At 53.0% G+C, this 19,559-nt stretch overlaps 7 protein-coding genes across 7 annotated transcripts; 4 read left to right on the top strand and 3 right to left on the bottom strand.

The window, feature by feature from the left end:
• Positions 1-1,584: 1,584 nt before the first annotated feature.
• A1O1_06402 (uncharacterized protein) lies at positions 1,585-3,894 on the top strand (the record flags this gene model as incomplete). Its single annotated transcript, XM_007727281.1, has 1 exon — positions 1,585-3,894. The coding sequence occupies one exon, from the start codon at positions 1,585-1,587 to the stop codon at positions 3,892-3,894; it is 2,310 nt and encodes a 769-aa protein (XP_007725471.1).
• A 2,942-nt stretch (positions 3,895-6,836) lies between these two features.
• Positions 6,837-7,962, top strand: A1O1_06401 (uncharacterized protein; the record flags this gene model as incomplete). The annotated part of the gene is made up of 4 exons (XM_007727280.1): positions 6,837-6,912; positions 6,965-7,558; positions 7,617-7,772; positions 7,823-7,962. 4 exons carry the CDS (start codon positions 6,837-6,839, stop codon positions 7,960-7,962), a joined length of 966 nt encoding a protein of 321 aa, XP_007725470.1.
• A 636-nt stretch (positions 7,963-8,598) lies between these two features.
• On the top strand, positions 8,599-9,981 carry A1O1_06400 (adenylosuccinate synthetase; the record flags this gene model as incomplete). Its single annotated transcript, XM_007727279.1, has 1 exon — positions 8,599-9,981. The coding sequence occupies one exon, from the start codon at positions 8,599-8,601 to the stop codon at positions 9,979-9,981; it is 1,383 nt and encodes a 460-aa protein (XP_007725469.1).
• A 662-nt stretch (positions 9,982-10,643) lies between these two features.
• On the bottom strand, positions 10,644-11,221 carry A1O1_06399 (uncharacterized protein; the record flags this gene model as incomplete). The annotated part of the gene is made up of 2 exons (XM_007727278.1): positions 10,644-10,897; positions 10,981-11,221. The coding sequence occupies 2 exons, from the start codon at positions 11,219-11,221 to the stop codon at positions 10,644-10,646; spliced, it is 495 nt and encodes a 164-aa protein (XP_007725468.1).
• Positions 11,222-12,047: 826 nt separating this feature from the next.
• A1O1_06398 (uncharacterized protein) lies at positions 12,048-12,991 on the top strand (the record flags this gene model as incomplete). Its single annotated transcript, XM_007727277.1, has 2 exons — positions 12,048-12,087; positions 12,150-12,991. 2 exons carry the CDS (start codon positions 12,048-12,050, stop codon positions 12,989-12,991), a joined length of 882 nt encoding a protein of 293 aa, XP_007725467.1.
• A 1,395-nt stretch (positions 12,992-14,386) lies between these two features.
• Positions 14,387-15,496, bottom strand: A1O1_06397 (uncharacterized protein; the record flags this gene model as incomplete). The annotated part of the gene is made up of 1 exon (XM_007727276.1): positions 14,387-15,496. The coding sequence occupies one exon, from the start codon at positions 15,494-15,496 to the stop codon at positions 14,387-14,389; it is 1,110 nt and encodes a 369-aa protein (XP_007725466.1).
• A 2,212-nt stretch (positions 15,497-17,708) lies between these two features.
• On the bottom strand, positions 17,709-18,854 carry A1O1_06396 (uncharacterized protein; the record flags this gene model as incomplete). The annotated part of the gene is made up of 2 exons (XM_007727275.1): positions 17,709-18,028; positions 18,089-18,854. The coding sequence occupies 2 exons, from the start codon at positions 18,852-18,854 to the stop codon at positions 17,709-17,711; spliced, it is 1,086 nt and encodes a 361-aa protein (XP_007725465.1).
• Positions 18,855-19,559: the final 705 nt, after the last annotated feature.

Genomic DNA, 19,559 nt, shown 5'->3' with positions numbered 1-19,559 from the left:
TGAATAGTGATGATTCAGTACTGTAGCCTTCCGCAGCAGCAAACTACCGCATCTGGTTTCAGTTATCGTACTGTGCTCACGTTGCGATAAGACCACAATCGTTGGTGGGTGCTCAAGAAAAGCCAACAATGCCAAAATGATGAGCCTACCCAGTCGTCGCCATGCTGTTGGAGAGTTGCATGAAGCATTCCTGACTTGGACAGGTCTCACCATATTGCACATGGAGAGTGTACCCAATGACTCCTGGGTTTCGACACTCGGTGGAAGCATGCAATTGAGAGGAAGAACATATATAGCGTGACGGATGGCAGAGACATATGCCCTGACGAAAGGAAGACTCAAGAGAAGGAACCCTCCAACAGTAGTACTCGGTACTCCTGTGTTACCTGCCCAGTACCTGCCTGTATTGGCGACCAGCAAGGAAAGCGGACAACAGGAGTCAATCAATCCCTGGTCGTCTGCCGTCTGCCGTGCGAGGATGCGATTGTTGAACGAACAAGCGAGAGGGAGAAGAATCCGGACAGGTCTTGGCGTCCGGTTCAATCGAGCACTAGTCCTGTTGTAGCTTAGCGGCCCAATCTCCGGGCTCCACCGCGTTGCTTAATCAAATCTCCTCGAAACTCCGACTCGCCGACTTCGTCCAGAAACGAGAAGCAGACGAAGAGCTGCCCATGGATTGTTCTGCTGCCAATTCCATCACCACGCTCGTCTCTGCGGTTCGTTTCAGTCTCCAACCGCGTCGTGAGTGGTTGTCCAGCTTGACGCCACAAAACACACCATCTGCTAGCGTTGCCCGTGTTGACCGGGGACTACAGTACGGCAGGCAGTACGTACCTGGTTCGACATCAGATCAGGCCTGGGCCCCATGTTTGCAGGCCGCCGTAAGGCAAAGATTGTCGTTTGGGATCATCATGACTATCGACGAACCGTTTGCTGACTACTAGTACTGTGGCTGATTGGCACGCTTAGTCTGGAAATGGCTGGACGATCCTATCATACTTGTCCCGCGCTTGGTCTACTAGACGTGTGCAACGACATCCAAAAAGCATTCCATCGAAACCAAGAAAGCCTTTCCCGCGTTCCTCCAAGAGTCTACCACCTGAGCGCGCTGTCTGTTTACGTCTAAGTCCAAGCCGAGTTCTGCATTCGGGCGCAGTATTCAAAATGAGGTGGCTTGCTAGACCATAGTACCATTTCCCCGACAAAGTTTCCCGGGATGACCCACCCTGCCAGTCGTGGTACCGTCCCTGGGAGCAGGAGTTGGTAGGATATGTTCCTGCAGAGTCAATCTCTGGCAGACTGCGAATATGGGCCAAAACTATTCTAACAATACCAACGGCGAGTCGGCGCGCCGATGCACATGCAGAATGCTTTGGGAGCAATCCTTGCCTCATCTTATCCTCGCGGTACGCCCCCGGCCTTTCTACCGTGTGTATTCTTGTATATCACATATGACGCCTTGTTCTTGCCCTGAGGGACTCGCTACCTAGTACTTATCCCGCGTACCGCCTTATTCTTTATTCCTTTCCCTTTGTTGAGTGTCACTGAGGTTTTGTAACACATGAATCATTTGCCTCCTTGATCATGTCTTCCGAAGGCCAGGATAGACTGAAGCTGTCCGTTCCCCCACGTCATCCTCTACATACCAACACCCAGCAGACTGTCGATAAGATGTCCGGCATGACGGAAAAGGGCATTCCAGAATCACAGAAGCCGTCAGCACCCCCAGGTGGACCCCCGGGACCTCCAGGTGGTTGGCTGTGTCAAAGCATGTCGCGACAGCAAGAAATCCTATTCAATATCATGGTGGCATTTCTTCAACTAATCCCTCAGTCGACCTTGACGACAGTCTTCCCAGTAAGTCATGGTATTGCGAGGTCGTTTTCGATCGCCAACCCTTCGGTGCTCCCATGGCTCGTCGCCGCCTACGCCTTATCCTTTGGGACATTCATCCTCGTTGGAGGCCGACTCGGGGATATCTTTGGCCACAAGATGATGGTAGTGATTGGCTACTGTTTCCTCAGTACTTGGAGCGTTGTTGCTGGCCTGAGTCACTACGCAGGGTATGAGCTTTTCTTTGTAGCCAGAGGGTTCCAAGGTGTGGGCGCAAGTCTCATGGTTCCAAACGGTCTTGCCGTGTTGGGACGAACGTATCCGCCAGGGTCGAAACAGAAGATTTTCTCTTTCACATTGTTCGGCCTTTGTGCACCTGTGGGCGCATATATGGGGATGATCTTTGGTGCTGTTTTCGCCAGATTTTTGTCCTGGTGGTGGAGCTTCTACACTCTCGCCATCGTGAGCTGTCTTTTGGCTGCCCTGGCGCAACTTGTTCTGCCTTCTCCGCCACCTACGCCAAAGCAGATGCGACCTGTCAGAGAGAAGCTGGGAGACATGGACTGGTTGGGCGCCATTACAGGAGTCGGTGGACTAATCTGCATCCAAGTCTCCCTGGTCTCAGCCCCGGCCTCTGGTTGGAGCACTCAATATATCTTCATGCTTCTCATCATCGGCTTTCTGCTGATTGCATTCTTTATTGTCATCGAGCTCAGAGTTGCTGCACAACCACTGGTACCATTCAAGATGCTCAAGGCTGATGTCGGGTTCGTTCTCGGTGCCGTTGCATGTGGTTGGGCAACCTTTGGGATCTGGACATGGTTTCTCTGGAAATTTCTCCTCGGGATCAAACGCGAGGCTCCGCTCGAAGCTGCATTACACGTCGTGCCGATCGTGCCCGTTGCGTTCATTGCTTCCATCCTGACCGCTTGGATGATGCGAAAGTGTCGGCCCTCGTGGACCCTCTTCTGGGCCTTGGTGGCTTTCACCTTGGGTCCGCTACTGCTCGCCATCGACCCGAACGTCAACAGGACATCATACTGGACTTGGACGTTTGTCAGTCTACTTATCATGCCGTTTGGGATGGACATGTCTTTCCCGGCCGCAACACTGATCATGTCCAACTTCTTCCCGCCTCACCAGCAGGGCGTGGCGGGCAGTCTGATCAGCACCGTCGTCAACTACTCTATTTCGCTTGGGCTTGGATTGGCATCAACTGTGGAGGTCCATGTCAACAACCACGGCCACAGCCCTATGGCCGGCATTCGCGGCGGTTGGCTGATGGGTGTCGGTCTGGGTGGATTAGGCGTCATAATCAGTGTCGCGTTTGTGGTCAAGTCGATCTTCTACCCAGCAGCTCCACTTCCAAAAGGGCCGCCTGGAGGACCTCCATCAGGTGCAGGTGGCCCAGCGATGCAAAACAAGCCTCAAGAAGCCCTGCAACGCAAAGCTCGGAGCACAACTGTCTCGAGCGGAGCAACGACCATGGTCCCTGACAGCGCAGGCCCAATAAGCCCACAACAGAGTGACCTGGAAGTGTACAAAACATTCAACTTCAATATGCCGCCATCGACATCCACCACACCACCTCCGCGCGCCCGGTCTTACAGCATCGTCAACAACAGCACGACCAACCTGAGTCTTCCCAACGCCATCTCCACTCCTCCCCCACTATCACGGCCGAAGTCGAGAGAAACTTCACGACCCGGCATTCTCGTCCATAACCGCCACGAAAGCCAATCGCCTCTTCACTCGCGCTTCAACTCACAATCCCAGTTGCCCTATTATCCTGCACAGCCTCTGTCTTCGCCACCTCTTCCCTCCGTGCCAACTTCAGCTGAACTCGAAGCTGTCTATCGCGGGCGTACGAGCTGGGAGAGTGAGCATGATGCGAACGACCGAGAAATTGGCCGACTGACACCTCGCCGTGTCCCAGATCGTCTCAGATCTCATGAAGACATGCGTGTGCAGGGGACTGGCCGTGATGATGTGGATGTGGACGGGTTCGGATTGGATTCTCGGCCGCTCGCGCCCAGGCAGATGATGGGTGATCGATTCTAGTCATGTCGAAGACTATCAACCACCGCGAGAAGAAACCTGATCCGCAATACCACTGAAGACAGGTGAAGTTGTCGCCTGCCCTTCTATCTTACAGACACCTCCCTGGATCGGCGTCGGCGTACTATATCTACTGTTCGGAACCAGGATAGATGGAGTACTACGCTTCCGAAAGAAACGTCCCATGATGCTACCGCCACGAAGGCTTCCTACTCATTGGCTAGGTGGGGCGTTTAAGCTAGGGTGACATCTGCCATGGGACTGAGGAGTCGAAGTTCAATGCTTACGATGGAACGGAGGTTAAGATGCAGGGCGTACGGTGTATCCAAGATTTATGCACGCGATAGACGAGTTGACAAAGTGGTTCATTATCAGATGACAGAATTTGACTAGAGACAGCAAGACGGAGAATGGCTTTGATTATGAATGGGTATCTACAAAGAAAGGAGTCATGACGGGATCGGCGAAGTAATGAAACAACGGATGGGATGGGAGGATGGGGGAACGTTATGTGCAGACATCACTCATGCGTATGGTAGGGTTTCGCGGGTTCTAAGATCACTGAATAAGGAGTGCATGTGGCGTTTGGGCTGGGCTGGGCTGGACTCGACTCATGGCTTGGAAAGGGATATGGACATGGACAGATGTACCACTCGTTTGAGTGACTAGCTCTAGCTCTAGCTCTAAGCTCTGCAGAATGGTTCTGCTTGTCTCCAGCCGTGGTTGTGAGAATAGCTCTCTTTCTCTTTCTCTTGTTGCAGACATATGATCAGCCTGCCGTCGCGTCGATGATCTCTTTTTCCGTGTTTAGGGAATCTCAGCTCAAGTTCTCAAGCCAGATTCACAGAGAGAGCGACACTGCCACGGACATGTCTGACTCAATGTTTTCAGGCCTCTGACGCCTCTTGTCCTGGGCTTGAGTCATTGCGACCCGCACAACAAGGCAAGTTGCAACCAGGATCTTCAATCATGGCTTCTCTCATTCGATCCTCGACCATCATCCCGGCTCTCGCCACCACCGAGCACCCCCGCAGCACGGCAATGTTGAAGTCCAATGTCTGCAGTTTCGCATCCCAGCCTGGTTTCTCTTCCTCACTGGCGTTCTGGAACAGTTGGCGTAGCTTGCGGTGCATCATGCGAAGGAACTTGACGCCGTCGTCGACAGTGTCGAGAACACGGGTGGTGAAGACACGCTTCGCCCAGGGGTCGATGTGATCCTCGGTGTTGTTGTCCATCGCCTTCCTCAGTTTGTCTACGTGGCGTAGCATTTCGGCTGGGGTCATGTTTTTGCTGTCGGCGTTGAAGATGAGGAGACGTTCGGTGATAGTGAGATGTTCGTTTTCACTATCGCTGTCACTTTCACGTGCATGGCCATTGGTATGGGAAAGCGATTGGTTCTGTTCATCTTCGCCTTCTTCTTCGGATTCAGATTCAGACTCGGATTCAGAGTCAGAATCAGATCCAGATTCGGCTTCAGATCCAGATTCAGACTCGGATTGTGAAGTGGTATTGTCTTCCTCGTCTGTGCTGTCTTCTGCATCGCTCATGTCGATGTCACCGTCATACTCGTTATCGCTGGCAATATTGTCGTCGCCGGACTTGACGCTGTGAGGAGGTGCATCTTCTAGAGTCTGCTCCATTGCGCCGTGACTGTCTTGCTGCTGTTCTTGCATGACGTGGCTGTGAGGAGGGATGATGAGGAGGAAAAGGTGAGCTCTGTCGCGCAGGCAATAAGGTAAGACTATGTTTAGCCAAGGTCGTCGCGATCTGTCCTCACTTGAGAACAGGGATCTGGCCACTGCTGTTGTTAGCACAGTTCATAGCACTCCTATAAGATTGTCTCTTACGTACCTGGAATCTTGAGCAGCAGCACGGTATGGTTGACTTGTCGTTCAGCCATATGCCAGCTGTCTTGGGTGGAGTGGTTGCGGGATGAAAGAAACCAAGTCAGAATCCTTCTTCTCCTCGCGCCTTGCTCATCCGTGAAGTCCACGCGACCAGAGAAGCATGTCAGTTAGGCCACGAATAGCTGACAAGACGTAAAGTACTGTCGGCGTCGTGTTGTAGACGCGGGACAGTGCGATGACAGTGTTGATGATAAAGGTGTAAGAGGGTGGAAGAGAAGTCAAGTCAAGTTGATCAGAGAGAAGTCAGAGGTTGCAGTGAAGTAGAAAGCACTCACCTGTGTTGCATGATTGATGTCCAAGACTCTTTGTGAGGGTCAGCACATATCTGTCGACAGTGGGAGCTGGCTTGAACCTGAAGAGGCCGCCACGTATATCTTTGCGATAACCATCTGCGCTGATGGTAAGGCTGTGCAACCGCTTCTTAAAGACACGACATGAACACCGACATGGTCATTAGTCGTCTATAGATGGTGTTCGCCGCCACCACCATGCTGCTCCGGTTCTCAGTGGCGCCTCGCAGAAGCACGTTGAGAACTCAATGAGCTCCTCTTCTGCTCGTGAGATGGCTCCTTGTATGTAGAGTGATGGGGCACGTCTAGTAGGTCTTACATACTTCCATGCCATGTGGGTTTTTCCTTTGTGCCTGACCATAGTTCCACGAAGACGGATGGTGCTGACCTCTCATTCACATCTAATGATGCGATGGGAAGTACCGTATGCACAATGCTGGAGTTAAGGAGTCGGGGGCCGCCAGCCTCGCAGCCTTGCAGCCTTGCAGCAGCCAGGTTAGTAAACGGGCTAGCCACCAATCAGCTTCGTGCATTAAAGCCGCAAACGCCGCCTTCATTGTCCGAATACTGCATATGGTGGAGTCCAGGATCAAGTCGATGCTGGAGGCCTGGATGACGGGGATATAAGACAAGCTCGGGGGTCCTGCTGAGAGAATGTCAACAAGACTGCGGTCTCAGACAAGGTCAGCAGCAGAGCGATTTAAGTATCCAGAACCCAAGACACGCTTGAGGCAAGAGAACATCAGCAATGGTTGAGTTTGGGTTCGAGACCACTGGCGATGAGGTGGTCGCGACTTTTAAGGAGCACATCAGAGGCAAGACAAGTGAGTCAAGCGAGAACGATCAGCTGCTGCAGGAGACTGATCAAACCACCAGTCTTGATTACAGGCCCCAGCTGGGGAAGCGTCGGCTCTGAGACGGTGATCACACTGGCGAAAGGATCTCCCGCAATGTTTGTGCTGCTAGGACGAGACCTTGATAAGATCCAACCAGTCATTGACAAGATCCATGAGCTGGATTCGAGTATTGAGACGAAATTCGTTGAGATACACCTTGACTCTTTGAAAAGTGTCCGAAAAGCCGCGCAACACATTTTGGAAGACGAAACCATTCCCGCGATAGACATCCTGATCAATAATGCCGGCATCATGGCGTGTCCATATTCTAAGACAGAGGACGGGATCGAGCGACAATTCGCTACAAACCACATTGGTCACTTTCTCCTGACCAATTTGCTCGTACCAAAGCTCGTCACCACAGACAAGAGTGCGAGTGCCAGAGTGGTCAACATCTCAAGTTATGGAAACGTCCTGTCGGATGTGTTCGACGATCCCACCTTCAATGACGGCAAGGAGTACAATCCGTTTCTGGCATACGGGCAATCCAAAACCGCCAATATCCTGATGGCTGTGGGCTTGAATGACAGACTGGGGAAGAAGGGTCTGACAGCATTTGCGGTTGATCCTGGAAGTAGGTGTCCAGTTGTTAAAGGGGCATAGCAAGTGCATCAACAGACTGATTGACTCAGGCGTACCGACCAATCTCCACCGTTTCCTCACACCTGAGATACTCAAGGAGAGTATGGCTGTCGCTTCTCAGACTGGAATTATGATGCCGCAGACAAAAACACCAGAACAAGGATGTTCGACTTCGATCAGGGCAGCAATTGACCCAACGCTCTCAGGTTAGTGGATGCGATTCACCTGTCCCAGGAACGTGCTGACTTGTGGGCAGTGGACAAGGGCATTTACTTGACAGACACCCAAGTAACGTCCGACCCGAAATGGGTTGCTCCGTATGCCTTGGACAAGACGAATGCAGATAGATGCTGGAAGCTCAGTGAAGCCTTGGTCGGTCAAGAGTTTGTATATTGATATCAGAGCCAAATAGACACAGCTGAAGTCTTGTATTGCGTTTCTGATGCAGTTCCAGTGGCTGACCATCACGCCGAAGATGAGAGGAGGATTGAGGATGTAATGAAATGGCCGGTCCCATCATTTTGTATTGAAGATATATCACGTTTGAAGGACTCTTTCATTTCAGAACCGTCGAATCCCATGGACATGCTGTACCCATCTAGGCGCGTTCCAAAGGCAGCAGAGCACGTCAACTGTGTCTCTGCCGAGCATCAAATGAGACAAGGAGGGAAAAGCAATCAAAAACCCCCGCCAAAGCTGTAGTACTGCCGGTGCGGACATGGCTCCTTGATCCCCAAGAAAATTTCCCCTCGTGCGTGTTTTTGACACAAAAAGACTCATCCACTCTGATACCGATACTCAACCCCCACCACCTCGAACCGTGAGACCATTGAATTGCGTCTTGAAACCTCATTGTACCTCTTCCCACTCCACAGAGCCGGCTCCATTGCGCCATGATAGTGAGGATATCGATCTGAAAAGCGTCTTCCACTTTGCCCTCCCTTTTCCTTCCCTGCCGACGCACCTTCGGATCTCGCAGATCGCATTGAATTGTTTACAAGTAGCAAGAAAGATCTCACATCAACTGCCACGATGCCTGTCACGCTCGTGCTGGGCTCGCAATGGGGCGACGAAGGCAAAGGCAAGCTTGTCGACATCCTCGCCACGTCGGCCGACCTGGTGTGCCGTGCCGCGGGCGGGAACAATGCCGGACACACGATCGTGGTGAACGACGTGACCTACGACTTCCACATCCTCCCATCCGGCCTGATCAACCCGTCGTGCAAGATCAACTTGATTGGCACGGGCTGCGTGGTACATATCCCCAGCTTTTTCAAGGAACTGAAGGCACTAGAAGAGAAAGGACTACAAGGTGTGCGGGAACGCATCCTGATCAGTGACCGCGCCCATGTCTGCTTCGACCTGCACGGCGTGGTGGACGGGGTGGCCGAAGAGAAGTCCAAATCCGTCGAGGGCGGCAAAGGCATGATCGGCACCACCCGCAAGGGCATTGGCCCATGCTACAGCGACAAGGTCGCCCGTCGTGGTGTCACTTTCTGGATGCTGGTCAACGAACAGCAGCGCTGGGTCAAGCGGCTGCGTGACCTGGAGGCCAACTACCGTCGACTTTACGGCGATGCCGCGCTGCAGGGCTATAGCGTCGAGGCCGAGATCGAGAAGCTCAGTGCCCTCCGAGCCGAGTTGCAGCAGTATGTCGTCGACCAGACGCCTCTGCTCGCCCAGGCGGTGGGCACCAAGGCTGCGGTGGTCAAGGCGAACGGCACTGGAGTCGGCGAGGCCGCTCCCCAGCCGAACATCCTCATCGAAGGCGCCAATGCCCTTCTCCTCGACATCGACCATGGCACATATCCGTACGTGACGTCGAGCAATACTGGCCTCGGCGGCGTCTTCACCGGCCTGGCTGGCTTGTCTCCGCAATCCCTGTCCGCGCCGGGAAGCAACATCGTCGGTGTCGTCAAGGCATATACCACCCGCGTTGGCTCCGGTCCCTTCCCTACTGAACTGGACGCCGCCATCTCCCCGGTCGACGCGGACTATGGTGAGCGTCTGCAGCGTATTGGCCGTGAGTTCGGCGTGACGACTGGTCGCAAGCGTCGCTGTGGCTGGTTCGACTTGGTCTTGGTCAAGTATTCGGCCGCCGTCAACTGCTACACGCAAATAAATCTGACCAAGCTCGATGTCCTGGACGATTTCGATGTCATTCGCGTTGCTACGGCTTACAAAGTGGATGGCCAGGTTCTTGATAGCTTCCCGGCCGACCTCGATGCTCTGGAGAGACTGGAGATTGAGTACAAGACCTTTAAGGGCTGGCAGACCAAGACTACTGGCTGCAAGACCTTTGAGGAGCTGCCGGTCGAAGCACGAGACTATGTCGCGTATATCGAAGCCGAGGTTGGCATCCCGGTCAAGTGGATTGGTACAGGGCCTAGGCGAGAAGACATGATCGTTAGATGAAAAAGGCTACGGTACAGGCAGACAAAGGAATTTGGCGTTGCATGAAGTTCAACACCGTATCCTTTACGAGGGGGAAATGCTTGTTTCGACGGGAGGATTATATCATGGCCGGCAGAGAGGTTGCTGATGAAACCGTGTCTGATTCCTGCTCAGTGGTTGATCAGCGTAGGGCTTAGGCCACATCCGTCTCGCATTTTGGAAAAACAGCTGCATCAAGGTTGCTTTTTGAGGTTATGTCCTTGTACATACGGTCTGATGATAGGCCAAAGCCAGCTCTAAAAAGAAAGCATACCACAGTCTTCTTGAAGACAGAACAGATCAGTCCTGACCAGCAAGCCCAGCATGATCTGTCAGGTAGACGATGTGATATTTGAGAGGGCCGTCACTCCCGTACCCAGAAACAAACTTCCAGAAGGAAGAAAGAGGATGGTAAAATGTACAATCGTAGTCCATAGGGACAAGGCCAAGTCTTGACACGCCCGTCCATGGTTGTCGCAAAATCCATCGGCTCTGACCGCCAAGGCCTGCCTTGCAAGGATCCCGTAGCGACCATATTCTGTGCCCCGTAACATCTGAACCATGGAAACCAAACGCCAAATGCCCTGCCTGATCAACGCGGCGAAAGACTTCAGTGTCAGACCAGTCAATTGTGGGGTGTCCTTTCACAGAACAGCGACGACCCCGGCAATTGCGATAGCAGCAGCAGCGAAGCTACCCACTTGTTTGACATCTGCAGCTGCATTTCCAGTCGCCGAACTGCCCCCGGTTGAGCTGGTCGCAGAAGCAGAGCCCGTCACCGTAGCAGTAGCAGTAGCAGCTGCGCCGCCGGTACCGGATGTAACGTAGATGGTTCCGCTGGAGGACGAAGTACCGCTCGTAAGGCTGTTCGAGGATGTCGAGGTTGCGGTGTAAGGAGCTAAATTTGGAAGCAAACGCAGGTGTAATTAGTTTGTGGTGCTCCTTTCTTATTCAGCGTCTCTCCTGCGGCACAAAACTCACCAACTGAAGAACCGGCACCCGAGCAAGTAGCGATGAAAGCAGACTGAGCCACGGACTGATTCGCACCACAAATGCTGGCAATGGCTTTCTGAACATCGGTAGCCTCCTTGCCGCAGACGGCTGCAAGATCACCAGGATCGTCTTGTGTGTTGACTGCGCTGAGGAGACAGGCTGGAGGAACATCGGCAAAGACGCAAACAGCAAAGGCGAGCAATAGAGGGAGGACCGAGATGTTCTTCATAGTGGATAGCTGATGGGGGTATCACTGGTAATCACTTGAGGATCAAAGGCGCAAGAAAGGACTCGCTTGTGAAGAGGACGGGTTGCTTTGGTGGTTTTCTCGTGAAACCGACGACGCAAGGAGTGGCCGAAAACAAAGACGAACTGAAGGATTGACTGGGACATAAACAAAAATCACGCTTGCTGGAAGACAATGACAAACACGGCGCAAATGAGTGAATGCGACAACGTTCGAGGTTGTTTGATGGAAGACAGACGGCCGCCCGTGTGGAAACCTGGGGGAGAAGGCGCAGGGAACAAGGGGCCCCAGATCACGGGACCACACGTGATTACGGTACGGAAGAATGAAGCTCCGCCTCCGCATCGACGTCGACCACTTGCTACTTGCGACTCTGTTTCTCGTATCTCTAGATATCAAGTCATTCTTTTACTCAGGGCTGCCAAATATGCGGGTTGATTGCCTTATCTCGCATGAACCAGCATCCAGTATCCCCGTCACCGAGTACCTTCAAACCTGAGACCAGCAGAACCATCTCATCAATTTATACCTACACCAACCGTGTTCGTTTCGAGATCATAGTTCTATTCTCCAGAGCAACGCTGTGACGCACGCCTTGAACCATGTTTCATTCGCGATCATGACAAAAGCCACCACTTCTTACCCAGATCTTCTCACGCTCTAACAGCTAGGTAGCATCAGACCGTCTTGGCCGTCCTCCATTACATCGCTACGCAAGACAGACACACTCTTCAAGAGGTTGGGTCCGGCTTCTGATCGAGCCACACAGTCCTCAGTTCCCGTCCCGGTTGACGGGGGAGAGCGTCAGATGGAGTCCCACGTCCAGCGTCTGGTAGACCAGACTTGGGGTAAGACGACCTCTTCTACGTCTCTTGTTTACCCCCAAGTTGCCAACTGATGTAAATTCTAGAGAAGTTTTCGAAATGCGATCTCTCACAACGGCTGATGATCGCCATCGCCGGCATCCCCGGTAGCGGAAAGACGACTCTGGCGGCGACCGTCGCGCACGGGCTGAACAAAAAGCACCATGAGACGATGCACACACAGTTCCCCAACCGACCTGTCGCGCCGGACCCGTCGCAGCCGGACATTGCGTTCGTGGTCCCGCTCGACGGCTACCACCTGACGCGCAAGCAGCTGGCCGAGATGCCCAACGCGGAGGAAGCGATTTACCGACGCGGGGCGGCATTCACGTTCGACGCGCAGAGCTATCTGGAGCTGGTGACGCAGGTGCGCAAGCCGCTCACGCCCGAGACGCGGACCATCTACGCGCCCAGCTTCGACCACGCCATCAAGGATCCCGTGTTGAACGACATTGCCATCCCGCCCACGGCGCGCATCCTGCTGTTCGAGGGGCTGTACACGGCTCTGGACGCTGACGGGTGGCGCGACGCCCACGCTCTCATGGACCAGACGTGGTTTGTCGACGTGGACATCGAGACGGCCTCGCAGCGGGTGGCCAAGCGCAACTTCGCCGCCGGGATCACCCAAACGTTCGACGAGTCGCTGGCCAGGACGAGGGAGAGCGATATGCGCAATGCCCGTGATATCCTGGATCATCGGTTGCCCGTGCAGGAGGTGGTGCCGAGCATAGACGACGACAGCTGGCGCAGTGACGAGGTCTCGCGGCTGGAAGACGAATTGGAGGCCGACCAGGAAGGTGAAGATGTGCGGGAGAGCAATCTCAGGCAGGCGAGGATGTTGCGCATGGACAGTATTGCCGCTCTGGCTGCAGATGGGGTGGGCATGTGATTAACAGGAGAATTGCAATTGGGATAGACCAGTCTCGCTTCGGATGCAGTCATATATCAGGAAACAGAACAGCTTGTGCTTACTAGATCATCAGCATAGCAATCGAATGCAAGCACCATCATTCATGGCATGCGCAGGACGTTGACAAAGTCAGCCTCCTTCCCAATGCCGTGTCGACAAACCCACTGGTGACCAAAAGATGCTAGACGAAGGATATCTACATCGAATCACTGAAGGATGGAGTTGTTCGATCGCAAGTATCCATACCGCGTAGAGCCTTCGATCCTGTAAACCCAGTTCATTATTGCCTACCAAGAAGAAGCAGTGTATCGATGACATCTTGTATCTTTGACCCAACCGAGCCTATCCTCACGAGGATCCAAGTGTTCTTTGGTTCAGTTCATGAATCCATGCAGGAAAGCATATAGCCGTCGTACCGCGCGTACCAAAAACCCGTAGAGCCCGAGGAGATCAGGACGGGCCGAGAGCCGTGATCGGTTGTATACTACCATTTACCGGGTATCTAGGAGTATCCACCGCATATAACCAGAGTCAAGCTACCCGACCTCCTTTACATCCTCCTTACCCCCAGGAAAGAATGCCAATAAATACGTAGGTACTCTGTAATATGCAGTCCCTTCAAGTCGATCAGTTGTGGCGCGGAGAGAAAGCCGTGGTTGACAGGCTTGGCCTTAGAAAGGTGACCGGCTAGACAGACGAATCAGATTCATCAGCAATAACCGGCGGCTAGAAACGGCTGGCTTCAGGGTCATGAGGCAAGAGGGTCGGTCATTCAAACCACGCGGATGCCCCGGTACAAAGTGGTACACGGTGGGGAGTTGAATGCTCGTTGTGATACAAGTAAGATACCTTATCGTACGTATGATTGGTGTATCAAGGTGGAATCATACATGGTGTTGTGGGGTTGTCTTGTCCGGGGGTTGCGGTCATGTCAATACTCTGTAAGAGGGCAGTGGAAGATGAGCACCGGGTACCGGACTGTTTCACATGCTTGCAATAAATGTTTCGTGGATTCGGGAAGAAGCAGATCAGAAGAGTTCACAAATACCCGTCGTCAAGATGGGACGCCGAGACGTGAAAATGTAATAAGACTGGAGCCACAAATCTGAAATATGATCGATCATTGACATTCGGGTTCTCATTTGATTTCATTTGATTTCATTTCGGTCTCCATTCCTCTTTCTCCTTCGGAACCGACGTCGCTACGCGTCAAGGTGCCGAGGGTCCCGAAGGTGTGCACTCTTTTAGTCTTCCGTAGATGTACATCTGGTGACTGCCAATGTTGGGCATTCTTCGAAGTGTGCTGTGAAATGCGGATGGGTGTCGCCTCAGCAAAGAGATTCCACGGTCCAAACCATGCCATCCAGCATTTCCTCATGGCGTTGCTAGAGGTGGTCCAGCAGCTCGGTCGTAGTCGAATAGATCACCGTCGTCACCGTCGTCATCATCACCGAAACTGCTGTAGTCACGTATCACTAATCCCGCCGGAGATTTGGTTTCTTCTCCGTCTTCCTCCATCCCGGGGCTCAGACCGGATGAATGTACATCGCTATCCCTGATCTCGTCCGACATTAAAGGAAACGACGTCGAGAACTTGGAATCATGCACTGAGTCGAATAATGATTGAGCGGGCCCAAAAGGGAACATGGTGTGAAGGTAGCCTTCGTCGGCATGGTAGCATTCATTGAAAGGGTCCATCTGCTCGGCCTCGCGTTTTGACTGGATGCCGGAAAACTCGGCTGGCAACAGTGTCGTGGATGGGCTCGGATTGAGAAGATCGTTCACCATATCTCGTTCATGCTCGGTGCATCGCAGTCCCTGGATCAAATGACTGAACGGAGCACAGTGCAGCTGCTCATAGATTCCGGGAGAAGGTGTCGCGCAGTGGTCGTGTGATGGTGCAGGGGACGAGGTGTCGGCCGTCAAAGCGCCTGGGGAAGATATACAATCCTCGTCGTGTTTCCCTTCTTGAGGTACTCGGCGAGCGTCTTCATCGGATCGGCTGTGGGTCTCACCCTGGGAGTGGTTTGGCAAAGTGTAGCGCGGACGATCGTTAGGATGAAGATGTTGTAGGTAGTTCTGCAAGATGGATGGCTCGATGAAGCTTGGTAGGAAGGACTTCGCTGTAGGAGCAGTAGTCTTGGTAGTCGCAGTGCTTCTTGAGGTCGAAGTGGCAGTATTCGAGCTCGAAGTGGCAGACGGCTTGAATTCAGGGTTGGATCGCTTAGCAGTGCTGGTGTGGGATTTGGATGACATTCGGCGACGTGTTGTTGCGAAGGACCCCCGGCGACCTAGATACACGGCTGAATCACTGTTGTGTCTCCGAGACGTTGCCAGGGTCGCTCCTCGATCCTGCTTTGGCCCTCGCTCATGTCCTGGTCCAACGTCCGGATCGATCCTCCTTCTCTTAGGTACAGGCTCGTGCCATCTATTCCCTAATGCCTCAAGCTCTGCCTGGGGAAAGAGAAGGTCGACGAGCGACATGGTGGTTAGAGACATTTTCGCAACACAACTACCGATTCAATGGTTGCTCTGCTGAATCGAGGGGAAAATGTGACCCGTGCTAGAAGTCGCATGTGGGAAAGAGCAAGATCAAGTACAACCCCCAGAGTCGGAGAATCAGGGACGGGACAGGGTTATACATAGTATGGAGGGTCATGACTGGAACCCGGGGACCCCGTCTCATGGCCGGAGCTCAGCATCCACAGCTGGCAGTCATAGGTTCTGCTTCTGCTTGTTTACGGCCGATTGAGATTTGGCCACGGGATAGACAAAAAATTGTGTAATTTTCGGCCTAAGCCGGACATGGGACCAGCCTCGTGCTGTGGTGTGCAACGACATCTGTGGCCTATAAGCCGCGTCCGCCCCGGATGAGGGGATCGATTCTCCTCGGTGACCTATCCCAAGGTTGGCATAAGCTGGGTGCTCCATGTCGCTTCAGGGTGACAGGGTAATGAATGATACGACGACCTCAGCATTAGTCGATGTAAGCTGACGAATGAATATCATGGTAGCAGCGGCAAGCGGCGGAAATTAACCAACCATGCTGTGAGGTTTGAAGCAGAAGGAAGTGACGCGGAGATGGTTCGGGTCCTGTCATTCCAAGACATGGAGTCTCCGTAAATCCCCGTATCCATCCATTCACAGTCGACATATAGCCGTCTGTTTTGCGTTTCTGGAGCTCCCGCCCGTGGGGTGAAAGCCACAACGCTTGGTGAGGAGACAAAAATGAAATCATGAACACGAGCGGGCAAAAGGGATGGCCCTTTGCGGCATACGCTTCCACACACGGGTGGGATGATTGATTTCTGATATGGGCTGGCCAGACTTTCTCGCAGATCAAACTCCAACGAGGTGCCCGTGCTGTTGTTCAGGCTGTTGAAACGACTAATCAGTCGGCCTGACCATGCAGAATCTCTTCGGCTACGTGGAGCGTTAGCCAGGGGTGTTAATCACAGTAGAGAGGTCGAAATTTCCACCAGGATAAAGTCCCGCCCCCACCAAGCACCAGGAAAGATGACCGGGTCTGATGCCTCGGATCCGAAGGAGATGCACGTGCTCCTTGGTGATAAGATGCCGCCGGAGATTTTTCAGTGACATCGACGTCGAACGCCGGGGTTAGAACCGAGCAAGAGAGTCTCTGACCTGTATGACCAACTCGAACTTCAGGAAGATTCATTAGGCCGCCTCATATTTCCAGGCAACCGTACAGATAGGCATGTCAGAGCCTTGTTGTGGTCCCATCGGGCCGTCGACCAGCACATTTTTGCAGTAGCTGCTTCTGATCATGTCAGATTGTCAAGCCTTGTTTGGAGCCAGCCAGAGTGGACTGGTGGAATCGTCAACCGTCAGTTACGGAACTCTTTCCTATCTTTAGCTCCATTCAAGGCTGCGTGGTTTGAGTCACTCCTAAGGTCCATATGTGTTGACAACTGTGCTGCTGATCTGGGCAGACAAGCAGACGATCAGACTATGATACATATGTTCCCCCTTCTTCCAGGCCGTGGGAAAGATTGATATCGTGCTTCTTCTAACCGAGCTGTTTTTGCCGTCCGAATCGCTTCGTGGGGGGCATATGCAAGCAGTTCATTTATTGGACGCCGGACGCAGGCAGCAAGCAGTGAGCGAAGATTCTGATCGTCGTTGAATGTCAGACAGTCAGAAAATAGATCGAAAACCGTCCAGTGAGGTCTGTCGAGGTCGCAACAGTGTACAGTCAAGAGATTGCGCAGCGCAGGGCAAGAATGAGGAAATCCTGGATGATTTCAGCGCAGCTTAGTCACCCTGCGGTGTCTAGCATCACTACCATCCTTCCACCTCGACTTGCATCCCTTTTTCTTCTTCTCTGGAATCACGATATCGACAGCGCTCACAAATGCACAGAGGGCAAGGAGTTTGTCCACCATGGCGCACTGTGAGTCATTCTGACCTGTTGACTACCTACTCGACTCCCGGAAACTCTCAGCGCAATCCAAGAGCCCGGGAAGCTAGTGTTAGGATTGACACAAAGGCTCGACCACATTGGCAGAACGCTGACAGCCGAAGAACGGTCACAGGAGGGGTAATACCATTGGATTTGGTCTCAGATTCCATTACCAGAGACTACAGCGCTGAATACGACTCAAGACTGTCGCAAACCGTTCCAGGAGGTGCTGATTCGCCTACAACTCCTCCACCGCCATACCCGAGTATCCATCTATTTCAGGTGTTTCTCGTTAACGAGAACATACCTATATCTGGCCTTGCCAGCCTCCATATCAACGATAGCCTTGTTGGCTGCCGACATGGGAACGTTGTTGGTCCACGTATGCACACCCTTTTTGGCGAAGATCTCCAGCATCTTCTTAATCTCTCCCGGAGCGCCGATATAACTGCCAGTAATGCTGGCCCGCTTCAAGAGGAGGGCAGCCATGTTGAAACCAGGCACGATGTCATCAGGGGCACCGACTTGGACGAGGGCGCCCTTGAATCTCAACAGCTGGAGATATTGCTGAAGCGGCATCTTAGGAGAAGAAACTGCAACACCAAAGTCAGCACCCACGTCACTTGCAAATCAGTGGTTAGAAGCTGGCTTACCTGTTGACACGATCAAGTCCAAAGTACCAGCATGCTTCGTGGCCCAATCTTTGTCCTCGTCGGTGGCGATGAAGTCAGTGGCACCCATCTTCAACGCATCTTCCTTCTTGGCGGAGGTCCGCGAGATGGCCACGATCGTCTCACAGCCGAGGGCTTTGGCACCCATGATTCCGAAGTGCCCCAGGCCACCAATCCCGATAATCCCAACTTTCTTCCCCGGACCTGCGCCATACTGGTTTAGGGGACTGAAAGCGGTGATACCACCACATAGCATGGGCGCCGCCTCATCCGACGGGATCTCGTCTGGGATCTTGAACACAAAGTTGGCACTTCCACGCCAGTAGTCGGCATAGCCGCCATAAGCTTTGCTTCCATCAGGGTATCTGCTACCGTATGTCGGAATCCCCTTGGGACAGTGGTTTTCGATGCCGTCGGCGCAAAATTCACAGTCGCCATTCTGGTTCATACAGGCTCCTGCTTGTGCTCCCACCCCGACTCTGTCGCCGACCTTGATGTCCTTCACTTTTGGACCAACGCGCACAGCTTCACCGACGATCTCGTGGCCCACGCAAAGCGGATAATCTGACGGACCCCAACCCGAGCGCAGAACGTGGATGTCCGAACCGCACACACCACAATGAGTGATCTTGATGTCTACGTCGTTCTCTTCAAATGGCTTGGGCTCATATTCTTTCCAAACCATTTTGCCGTTGACTGAGTCCGGGTCGAGGCCGAGCCAGCCCTGGAATTTGTAATCTGTCGACATGATGGAGGGTCGAGTTTATTCGTCTGTGTGGGATCGGATTTCTGAATTCGAATGCACTCTTAATGAAGAGGGAAAGGTAGGTCTAAGTGTTGGGTGTGATTTTCCTCTGATTTTTATATGGGGGACTAATACTGACCGAGCGCACTTCCTACCTATTTATCTTTTGTCATCAAGCACTCTTCGGATTTCGCGCGTTTCTATGCCGTTGAGGTCATGCTAGGAGGGAGATGAGATAAAGACGTAAGTCAGATCCATTGGTCTCCACAACTTTGTTGTTGTCGACGGGTGCCCAAGACTTAAGGTCTCAAGGTCCCGGCACGCTACGCCACGGTTGGAATTTGCACCGGTATCACCTCGCTGTGGAAGCTCCCAAAGTTCAAGGTTCCATCTGCCAGAGATCTACGACCCAACCACAGCCAGAGCTACACGAGTGCCAAAGTTACTATGTGAAAAGCTACAGGGCACATGGAAATGGACATGGAAATGGACACGGGCCTGGACATTAAAGGAGACCCCACTGTCGTCATTTTCAGCGCAACCCGCACAGAGCCGTTCCCGAATGGGCGAGGCTCAGATTTTTATACCTCTCCACCAAGATATCTTTCACGCCTCCCATCTTGCCCCTATATCTACGAGTGGAGAGAAGGCTGCCAGAGCTTGTTGTTTCTCCTTGGAACTCAGCCGTGTTCGTGCGTGAATGCGGTC

Source organism: Capronia coronata, assembly GCF_000585585.1.
Source record: "Capronia coronata CBS 617.96 chromosome Unknown acBCG-supercont1.5, whole genome shotgun sequence".
Classification (NCBI taxonomy): Eukaryota; Fungi; Ascomycota; class Eurotiomycetes; order Chaetothyriales; family Herpotrichiellaceae; genus Capronia; species Capronia coronata.
The sequence above is the reverse complement of the archived record's forward strand: the minus strand, read 5'-3'. Positions and strand labels throughout refer to the sequence as shown.